The 11,462-nt window shown below is 38.3% G+C and overlaps 1 protein-coding gene across 4 annotated transcripts in view; it reads left to right on the top strand.

The window, feature by feature from the left end:
* Nucleotides 1-1,435: 1,435 nt before the first annotated feature.
* Nucleotides 1,436-11,462, top strand: part of LOC116257489 (telomere repeat-binding factor 1) — a 64,603-nt gene continuing 54,576 nt past the window's right edge. For 2 of the 4 annotated variants that reach the window (XM_031634292.2, XM_031634296.2), the window contains exons 1-6: nucleotides 1,438-1,731; nucleotides 1,834-1,894; nucleotides 2,930-3,012; nucleotides 4,048-4,250; nucleotides 10,397-10,617; nucleotides 11,053-11,137. In XM_031634292.2, the coding sequence (XP_031490152.1) occupies nucleotides 4,101-4,250; nucleotides 10,397-10,617; nucleotides 11,053-11,137 (456 nt within the window). In that variant the 5' untranslated portion in view covers nucleotides 1,438-1,731; nucleotides 1,834-1,894; nucleotides 2,930-3,012; nucleotides 4,048-4,100. Of the gene's footprint in view, nucleotides 1,732-1,833; nucleotides 1,895-2,929; nucleotides 3,013-4,047; nucleotides 4,251-10,396; nucleotides 10,618-11,052; nucleotides 11,138-11,462 lie in introns of all 4 variants that reach the window. The other 2 variants (XM_031634293.2, XM_031634295.2) reach the window with 2 other exon arrangements.

Genomic DNA, 11,462 nt, shown 5'->3' with positions numbered 1-11,462 from the left:
TCATTGGTGCAAGGCAAATGGAGGTGTAGTCTCCGTGGGGTGTCTCTCTTTGAAATGTTAATTTAGCATTGATACTTAGGTGTATTTGTGTCCAATTATATGGAGTAGCCCCACGAAATCCAAGCCATTACCCCATGGTCAATTGAAAATTTGTTAACCATATATTTAGTGCTTCATGGCTAAAAATTTCTGGCTCTGCCCTTGCATTTGTGTTTCTAAGGATGAGTTGCTCAAATAATCACCAATAAATGTCATCATGGATGTATGAATCTCCTATTCTTAAAGAGAGTGGAACAAACGTCAATCCTATTGAGATCACTTTTTCTCACCCCTGTTTCATGGATTGACTTTTCTTCCTTTTCTATGATGTTAATTTTTGAAAATGATTTCTATGCCTTTCTCCCTCGCTCTCTTTGCCTCTCATTTTGTCCTCCTTGGTGTCATCTCTCTCCTCTATTCGTATATTTGCTTGATATATTTTCCTTTTTGGTCCCAAGGAGTTGTTGAGAATAGTACTGAAAACACTTTTTTTTCCCCTTATTTTCTCTCAATCTTTTACTCTAAAACCAACGACCTAAAATTCCAAACCTAAGTCTTTAACGTTGAAATCTTTAGAATTTCATATATGGTATTCTTCACATGAATTTGAATTGTTTGGAATCAGCATGGATCATAGCAAATCCACCGTCTATTGAAACCTATAGGAAAATAAACTAGCTTACATCCCAAATTTAAGACAATGAGATTTTCTTTTGAGGGTGTGATGGTATGACTATTCCTTTTTCAAACCTGCCTTGGAACTTGGTGTAGTCAAAACCCATCATGGAACCTGGTTTGCAATCAAAATATAATCTTAGGTGAAGTAGGTTTTGCAAGTTTGAGTTTCACTGCCTATAAACATTACCCGTACCCATTTCAAGAACCAAGATGAACAAATGTTAGTCAACTAAGGTTTTGCACAGACATATGACGTCACTTATGAATATTGAAACGTGCTTCATTAGCAACAGTTGTTTGCACATGCACAACATGAAGAGTTGGCTAGGAGAAGATTAAATCATATAGATAAAACAAAAGGCTATATATATATATATATATATGCATCGAGAGAGAGAGAGAGAGAACATACTTACTTAAGTAGGAGAAAGAAAAGTGTCCCCAATTGTATCATAAATCTAAAAGTTCAGCAAGGGGTAGAATTGCTAATATTTGGTTGGATATCAGTGCACAATTTTTAAGCTCGCTGGATCTCACATGGAATCCTAACCTGCACTTAAGACCGTATATCGAAAGCTTTAAGCCATACACCTCGAAGCTAAACGTAAATAATTAATTCAATTGGATGACAAACCTTAGACTCTAACCCCATGCGATACCCAAACTATGATTACAAAACTATGTACTCTTAAACCTCAAAATGATCTCTTCTCACAAACAAGTTAAATTAGCTTTGTGCGGAGGAACCACAATTTCCGGCATTTTGCTGATTTTTTCCCCCCCTAGGCAACATGCGAAGGCCTCGTCGCGAGTTCGGAAGTTATCCCCGCACGTTTCCTCGACACAAAAGGCTCAACTTTTGTCCGTGATCCGGCCTGTAAGGCGTCCCCTTTCCCCTTGGCGGTCGTTCGGTTCATCTTCCTCCCGCTCTGTCTCGCCTTTGTTCCTCTGTTCAACTCATCGCCCTCTTTCTGTGCTCAGACATCCGTCGGCCACTCGCAGCGCCGGTGACAGGTCAAATCTCCCTCTCTACCTCTCTCAATTGTTTCTGTCCTCTCGCTGACTCTCACCCTCGATTTGTCGTTCTGTCGTTTTCTCCTTGCCGGACACCTGCAGCCCGAACGTCCCAGAGGCCACCCGCATCTCTCACCGCTTCAGGGCACTGCGCATCTCTGAGGTTACTCTTTCTTTCTCTCGTTCTTTCTACGTTTTCTTCTCTATTGACTCATCGACAGCAGCTGCAACCCAAACCCTTTCTTCCAGATCCTCATCGTCATCTTTTGAAGCCCTTGAGCGAACTCGGGGCACAAAAAATAGAGCCGAAAACATGCTTTTACGTTATGAAGTAAAATAGGAAACATTTTTCACATCTGTTCTTCATTTCATGGACAATATTTTTGTAATTTTGTACAATTTCTCTCTGAATAGTTGTACATAAAAGACAATACTTTGTTTCCTTGACACACATTCGAAAGTGACAAAGAGAGATGGTTAGGCAGTTAGGTAGCCATCAATGACACGTGAGACTCAACACCCAAATGGTGTCCTACACCAATTATTCGACTTGAGCAAGATCTCCGTGGGGGGTGGTTGAGGGGGCGATGGCGTGGGGGTTACAAGGAAAATGCTAATGAGGGTTTTGTAAAAAGTTTTATCTGTTTTGTTGTCTTGAGGAGGGTAAAAAATTTATTCTTAAGGAAGGACATTTATCTCATTGCACTGATGCAGACAATGGTTGAACTGGATACAAGATTTAGAGAGCGACATAATATATGTGGCACCCGTAGGGGCACCACAACCTGCAGTTGCATATTGGGGTTGAAGTTGAACATATAACTTGTATTATAGATATGGAATGGTAAAATTTATACGCTCTAGTTCATTTCTTCTCTATTCTTTTTGCCTATTTGCTTGGGATGTTAATGGATCATATTCAAATTAGTTGTGCCATTTTATTATATCCGATTTGTCAGATGTTCACATATTTAGATGTTCATTCACATATTTGGACTAGAATACAAATAAAAAAAGTTTATATCATATTCCAAATCTTATTTTTAAATTCACAATCCAAATCCAATATGAGTCTAACTTTTATTTTCACAATGTCTTCTATTCCGTTGGGTTTCTATTTTTTTAGTTTCGGGTGGTTAAGAAGAAATCTCATTATTGATTTCCATTGCTGTTGCATGTTATGTTGGTGATGCACTAGAAGCGTAGAAGCGAATAAGCCAGTTGAATTCATGAGATCTGAAGCGAGCAGCTGGCTGTGGGGCTGCCAACGATTTGCATAAGGTAAAATCACGGAGCATATATATTTTTTGGCTATTTCTCCTTGGATGGAATTTCTGGATGTCTTGAACGTGATTTTTGGTGATGCAGGATGGTGTATGTTATTTCATATTCAATTGGCCTTTCATGTATGTTCTTATTTGTGGTTTGAAAATTTGGTTCTTTTTTCCTAGAAGTGGACCCTCCAATTGAGGGGTTCCATTTAAGCACTAGTTTGTAGTATGGTCCGCCACATGTCCTGCCCTTTTTTTAGTTATTTTAGCACTATTCTCAGCTGTGTAAAAATATCTCATATGATTGATTGATGGTGTTGGACATCCAAGTGCATCTTATCCTGTGTAGTCTCTACATCAGTTGTTTGATTACCTAGGCTATTATCCAAGACTTTTTTGTTTGTCTTTTTTGTAAATATTTAGGTTTCTAAAAGAAAATATAGTTCATCTGTTGAAAATATACTTTTGTATTGTTGAATTAGCCAGCACAAGCTTGATAGAGGAGAGTGCTCTTTGGAGATCATTCAATATTTTAAAATGGTTTGTTAAAATTGATTGTTGCTGAAAGGTACAACTTAGAATTTCTCATTGATAATCTCATAGCCCCATCTTCATTTGTAAGAAAGAAATCCAAACACCAAGGCTTATCTATAGTTTAGTGAGGAACTCTTTGGGAATGCTAAACACATAGCGACTCCCAAGGAGGGTGTGCTTGCTATTAATAAGAGCATTGGCATTATTGGCAAATTAGTTCGTCACCATCTTCTCCAATAGGTCCCATCAAGGAGTCAAGACAGATTGGGAGATGCAATCTTGCTGGAACAAGATAGAGATGACTAATGCTTTGAATCTGGTCCTCCTCCTTTCCTCTTTGTGAAATTGCGTGGGTTTTTGGTTGTAGGATTGAATCTTTAACAGAAATTTTGCTCAGACATTTTTTGTTTCCACCATTTAGTTTATATTATTGTTTGAGATATCTTTTGTCATGTTTTATTTCGTCTTGATACTGTACAAGGTACAATTGAATACTCTGGGGTGTGTGCAGATATCGATATTAGTTCCTTTGGCTTGTCTAGAAAAGTTCCAGGGTTGTCCTCTATGGGCGCTCCTAAGCAGAAATGGACATCAGAAGAAGAGTCGGCTTTAAGGGCTGGTGTGGTTAAGCATGGTGCAGGAAAATGGCGCACCATACTAAAAGATCCTGAGTTCAATGTGATCTTGGCTTTGCGTTCTAATGTTGATTTGAAGGTAAATTGTTCATTCCAGGATGTTGTTTCATTAATGTTTTCTTCCTACAATTGAATTTAAACTATTGTGCTTGATATGAAAGGGCATCTCAAGTGATCTAGTACCAGTCCTCTGAAATATGAGAGATCCATTGCTGTAGATACATGTTGTTATGGAATTGGAAAACCTGCTATCTTAGTATTAAGTAGTTACAAGTGCTAGTTGGTGGCTGCACGCCAGGCTTCTAGTGGACCTAGTCGGCACCAAGACAGAGCTGATTAGCCTAGTTTGGAACCCAAACAACAAATAAACATTAGCTTAAAAATTAAACGCAACTGAAAAAATCAACATAGTAATGAACAATTGAAATTCAATGCATAACGTAACGTTTACAACTTCATGGACTCCAAGAAAGAAATGGGTTGGGTGGCCTCATCTAAGCAATCATTTAAGGGTTGGATCTATGTAGTTATACATACACTCGAAGAGGGTGTACTTGAGGCAAGTTGCTTACTTTGAGCGTTCTTTGCAATCTGCAATATAGCCATACCTAGGTGTTCTGCTGGACTGCTTATGCTTTCTTCTTCTATCCCTTCTTCTTTCCTTCTTCATTTCCTTTTTCTTTCTTTGTTCTTGTTTTTCATTTTTATTTTGCTTTCGTTTCTTCTTTCTTTGTTCTTTTCTTCATGTTTTCTTTTGCCTTCTTGCTATAACGTTCTATTTTTTTTCCTTTTTAACTTCTTCATTGTATTCTGTCATCATGTTGTGATATGTTTGGACATTTTACTTAATTTTATTGTTATGAGTTGGGAAAATTTTTCATTGAGAAATACATGTTTGTTAGAATTCTAACACTCAACTATGAATTTTCTTAGTTTCTTTTTCCCCTTTAGTGTCTGCCTATTTCTTTTAGTCTTGCCTAGGCTTGTGATGCCTAGCATTGTTGTTAAGAGGCATTAAGGTGGAGCAAGCCATTGAGCCTATCAAGAGGCATGGTGTAAGCCTTGAGACATTGAAATGTAAGCTTTAAGAACAATAAAAAGATTAGAACCATAACAAAAATTTTGAATAAGAACAATGATCTAATAATTAGATAAAAAATATCATTTTTAATGAAATATGTGACACATACACAATGTAATTGTTAGCAACCGGCTAACAAGGCGGAGTACAAGAGAGGAGACACTCAGACTCAAGACCAAAACTCACTCATGCAGTCCCTAATCCCTAATTAGGGATTCTTCTTCCCAGAGGAAATGAACTCCACATACAGTGATAATCCCCCAATTACAGCACCCAGTTTTATTTATACTAGCACTCTCACAAAAAAAGCGTCTTATTGGAAAAAGATGCGTATAATACGGCAAAACACAGTCAGCTGTATAATACCTGTTTTATTCCTGTCTTTTTTTTTAAAAAACATCAGAAAATAAAAAACACGTATTATACCCTTTGTTTTTACGTTTTTTTCACATTTTTTATGATTTTTTATTTTTTTATAATTTTTAGGATTTATTAAATGTTTTAATTTTTTGAAAATTTTTTCAAGATTTTCCCGTTTTATGCCCAATATATACAACTTTGCGGTATTATACCCGTCTTTTTCCTTGCCATATAATACCCGTACACTTTTTTTGTGACAATGTTTATAGTCATTATTGGGTCAGTTTAGTCCAGCAAACCCGACCCAAGACCTAAAACATGGTGGCTATTAACACTCCCCTCCTTGAAAAACACCTTGCCCTCAAGGTGTGAGCCTGGAAAGTTGTTGCTGAAATGTCTGAAGTGAACTCTCTTTGTGCCATGGGATCGACTCCAAGAGTTGAATTAACTCTTCCCCCACCAGAAACAATTTTATCATATGCAGGAACATGAACGCCAATTTCTGAACCTTCACCTACAATGATGATAACAATTTATTTGGTCCCCCCCCTCCCCCCCACAAAACAAAGTGGCCAAGACTTATTTGGTGATAACAATTTGTTCAACATCTTCCGCTGTTCAACATTCTGAGCAGTGAATTTGAGACTTTGGTAAAAAGAAATGTCATTTTTGCAATGAAGAGGATGAACAGATTCTCCATAGGCCCAAATAGGATCAAGTTCATCTATTAAAATTTCCTTCTTACTGACACCATTTGAAGGTGGATTTGTGTTGTTGTGGTACTTAATAAGATTCTGCCTCTCATTTAATGCTACTGATGTCATCATACAACATTTCCAACCAATCATTATGACAATAGCTAACATACATGGAACCAACTTACTTTCTCCATCCAACATCCCAAGGCAAGGAAGGCTATCGTCAAGAACTTGAAAGCCAAATTGAGTCATCTGAAGACTCTCATGAAATAGTCTGGGTGTACAGTTCGGGTCCTTCCTTTTGCTGCAAGATATAAAACTAATTGCATAGATAGCCCATGTAAATTTTGAAAACATTAGGGAAGCAACCATGCCAAAGAACTGCTTGTAGGCAACAATAATGGGTATTTTCAAAGTAAAAGTAAAGTTAACACCTTCAGCCATGCTGCCAACTGCAGCACCAAGAAAAGCACATAACATTGGTATACTGAGGGAGGGTTAGTGGCACTCAAAACTGCAGCTGAATCTGGGTGGTTATGTTGCCAACACTCCATATGAAACTTCAATTGGTTCCCAGTTCCACATCTGTGACCCCTATCTAGAGGCTAGATCCTTCTTATAGTCGCCCTGATCAACAACAAGGGATATTTTGGCTTTCTCTACCTTCAGCTTTTTGTCTTTGTGGTACAAAGTTGACTACTTATAACTGAAAGTTGCAGAAATGAAGAGAACTGGTGATGAGCATCCGAATATGCTTCCATAAGGCATCATCCTTCCCATTTTTATGTCAACAGGCAGTTATGCAAGATGATGACCAAGAGGTGTCAACCTTTTATTTCTCATATAACATAGTGATTGCCGAACTCACTGCTGCTTCCCGTAGAGGTTCGATTGTCTTCTCCAAAAATGAATAATACTGACTAGAGTAAGAGACTCGATTTGCAAGCATAGTTCAACCAACGACACCCTTGGTTTTGAGCTTTCCAGATCCAAGTTATCTCCATGCAGTTCCGCCATTTTCTTAATAGACCCTTCAATATTTCCACAATTTTTGTTGGGAATTGCTCCAGGAGGTGGCTGTGTGCTTAATATATCATCCCAGTTAGGCCTCTTTACTAGAGGAGGATCTTTTTCGAGCTTTATCAGGTCAGTCAGCACTGCTTCATGAAGTTGATTCATCTCCTTTATTCCAAGCAACCCAACCTTCACAAGGATTCGTATATACTCACTCAGATGAACAGAACATGGGTACGTTGCGATTGCTTCGCAACATGCAAGACCTACAAACAACTCAACTGGAGATAGTTATAGTACCTTGGGAAGTGTACCTTGTCTTACAGACCTCTCCACATCACGAGCTGCTGTGGCTGGAAGGGCCTGGAATCAGGGAAAATAAAAGAGGTAACCCAAGTGAACATGGCATCAGAAATCCTTCCAATGACAAAGGGCAACGTCTGAATAGAGAATCTCAGGCAATTTGGTCATGGAATTTGACATCTCTTGTTGGATTTTGTACTTCCTGCTGGCTCCCAAATGGTCCTGGTCTTTGGCTTGTCTAGGACTAGTATGGTGGGCAAAATCTTCACTTGTAACCCTCCTTCTAAGACTGAATACATGAATCGGTCCCTGATTAGTGGACACTCTAAGCCACCAAATTGATGGACAAAAAGCAAGGCTGAAGGTCATCATATGCTAGAATGAGTCACAAAATGTTTGAACCATGTGTCTTCAGGGATTTTGTCATCTTCAACTCAAAGTGCCTAGGTCGACCTGACCATAGTATAAGTTTTGGGTTCTGAGCACCAACAGTTGTTGTACTCAGACTATTTGATCGTGCTAAGTTTTATATGCACAATGAGGCAGAAATAAACGTGAAAGCATAACAATAACAATTCAAAGAATAGAGTTTTGAGAAGGTTGGCTGAATAAAAAAGCTGTTGACCTAGACAAAATGCAACCTGAAACCTATGTAACATGGGTACGTTATTTCTGGTGGAGTACCCGTGCCAGTCGGGTGCGACACCGGTATGGGTGCACCCTCAAACACGGCTCGGGTACGGGTCAACACGTACTGAATACGGTCAATGTACTCGGGTTCGTATCCGTCCAAAAACAGACTCGATCAATGTTGATCGAGTCCATTTTTGTCCAAAACTTAGGGTTTTTTTTTTCGTATTTCCTTTCAAAAACGCAGGGCCTCGACAAAATTGTGGGCTTTGTTTTGCTCTTCTCCACCGTTGTATGCTTCGCAATAACTCCGGCGACCTCCAGCAGAATCGATTTGAGCCAATGTTGGCTGATTTGGGCGATATTTCTTCCGTCGACCTCCAGCGACCTCCGGCAACGTCCAGCAATTTCCTGCGACCTCCAGTGACCTTCGGCAACCTCCAGCAGACTCTGACGACCTCTGGCAACCTTCCTGCATGAACTATTTTTTCTTGTTATTGTTGTCCTTAGTAGTATTTTTGTTTTTCTTCTTTTACTGGTTTGTCATTTTTAATCTTCTTTTTCTTCTTCGAAAATCATATCGTCTGCCCTTTCTCTTTTACATTTATATGCAACCATGCTCCACAATCGAGCCATTCCAATATTTTCTGTATTTGGTGCCTAAATCCAGCTTTTTCTGTAACTGAACCATTTCAGCTCAGAATTTAACACTTAGATTCAAGTTCCACAATGTTGAGCCGTTTTTTGGATGTGAAATTTGACTAATGTTTATATTTGTCTGTCTAGGGGGCTGCTCGGTTGTCCATAATGTTTAAAGTTTTTCATAGTTTTTTTAAAAACACTGCTGTAAGATCCATTGATATATATATTTTATATGTTGTTTATTTGTTTATGTTGATATATATTTTTTATTTTGATATATATTTTCTAAGTATTTCTTCTTCCGCACCCAAGTTTTTTGAAAATGGTCCGTGCCCGTACTTGCACTGGCACCCGTACCCGTACTTATGTGACAGTCTGAACCAGATAGGAAAACTGACTTTAGATGTGACATAACTTTGATGCAAGGAAGGTAAACTAAGAAGGGAGCAGAATATACATTGACGTTGAATATATAAAAGAAGGCAAACAGGTTGGAACACAGAAACAGATGCTGATAAACCACCCACAACTATGCAGACAACAGATTTCTGATGGAGTTCTTAGAGTGCACAGGAAAAGAAATATGGTGCAGCAAGAAACGAGAGAGGAAGAACAGAGAATAAGGCTGGGAGTAGAAAATGAGGGATAGAGGAGAAGATTAAAAAAGAGGATTAGGCTCTTCTTTGCCTAAAACTCAGATTAGATCTTGCTGGGCGCAGAAAAAATCTCAAGTCCTTGCTCTGTCTGATACCATGTGAGATTATGAGATATCAGCCTTCAATCTTTCACCGCAGCCCTAACCTTGTAGAAAATTATTGAAAACAGACAGAATAGCAGAAAGTGAGAGAATGACTGCAAGATAATTCAGCCTCTCAACCCTAAGCTTATATGGATCTCTTGATTTTACATTTGGACATCATGTCCCTGATTACACCAGAAACTAGAGCATTGCATTAATTTAAAAATGAATCATGTGCTGAAATAAGAGATGCACCCAGAGATCAAAACACGTCACTGTAAGCTTCTTAACAATATATACCTTTATAACCACCATGTCCAAACCCATGCATCCTTATCCGCACCTTGTGGCTTTGCATGTTCGAACCACTTGATAAATCCTGTCACTGAGTAGTTGCTGCTTTGGTCCTCAGTCATGTTTTGGTTTAGGAAAGGGAAGCAATTGTTCAACGTTTTCTTACTTATCCAGTTAAGTTCTGCTTGGTAATGAGTAGTGTACATTTTCTTTTCCTAGATGCAGATTGCTTTATCTTGTTTTATCATGTATTTTTACTGGATAATGAATTCCTTTCCTTTAATGTTGTTCTTATGTTATGAGACTGTCGACATTGGTTATCACTGTGAACATGTTGGTATGCCTCATAAGACATTGATATTCTGAACCTATGCATGTTATACAGTGCATCGAGGTTGACTTTGGCAGAGCTGTACTTGTGGTTATTTGCATCATCTATCTTATATATGTTTACTTTTCTCCAGGATAAGTGGCGAAATATGAGTGTTACAGCAAATGGGTGGGGTTCTCGGGAAAAGGCTAGACTAGCACTAAGAAGAAGTCAGCAGCTTGTAAACCATGATGACAATCCTATTGCTGTCGGTTCATCAGTCACTAACCTTGATGAAGAGATAGTTGATACAAAACCTTTAGCAGTATCAAGTGGTGTTTTGCAAATAGCAGGCTCAAAAAGGCCTCTATCAAGGTTAGGTGGTATGCTGTTAAACCATTGACATTTTTGTCTTTCATTTGATACATTCATTTCTCTCGGAGAACAGGAAAAATAAGTTGGAATGCCAATTGAACTGTTAAAAGTAGCTAGAAACTGCAGAAGAATGTGCTTTCTGATTTTTGGTTTAATGGCCATCTTGTGACAGAGAATTAGTTGATGCAGCCTGGTGGTTGGATTTTCTTTTGTTAGGTGATCCATTTCTTAAGATGCAATACTTTTGCTTCTTTTGTCAAGTATTGTTTTTATTGTAAAAGCCTTTTTCTGAATACTGGAACTCCTGTTTGTTGCAGTTAGTAACATCGTAATAACCTCGTAACACGTTCTGACAAAGTTTGCGTGTCACATGCACAATTCAGTTTCATTCTTTTAATCTGCATTTGATGTTTACTTTGTAGTTTCCTTTGACAGGCTTGACAGTATCATAATAGAGGCTATAACGAATTTGAAAGAGCCTGGTGGATCAAACAAGTCAGCTATTGCTCTCTACATTAAGGTGATTCTGAAAATTTAGTAGAAACAATTACCTTGATTTCAGTTGTCCATCCCATGTTGATTCTCATGTGTTAAACCTTTCTTGGCTGGTGTTGTCTGATGATGCATCTAGGTTCTTTAGCTCATGGATGACATACATAGACTCTTGTGAGTGAAATGTTGCGTAACATTTTTATCTCAGAATTTGAATCTTCTCACAAAATACTATCATTCTAAAGTCAGTGACTAGATGTTGACTAGCACAACTGTTTCATGACTAGTCAATGTTGAGAAAAAAAAATGTGAAGCAGTTGACTCCTCTCTTTTTCTCTCTTGAACTTTAGATA

The sequence above is a fragment of the Nymphaea colorata genome, chromosome 7 (genome assembly GCF_008831285.2).
Source record: "Nymphaea colorata isolate Beijing-Zhang1983 chromosome 7, ASM883128v2, whole genome shotgun sequence".
NCBI lineage: Eukaryota > Viridiplantae > Streptophyta > Magnoliopsida > Nymphaeales > Nymphaeaceae > Nymphaea > Nymphaea colorata.
This window is presented reverse-complemented; position numbering and strand designations above follow the sequence as displayed.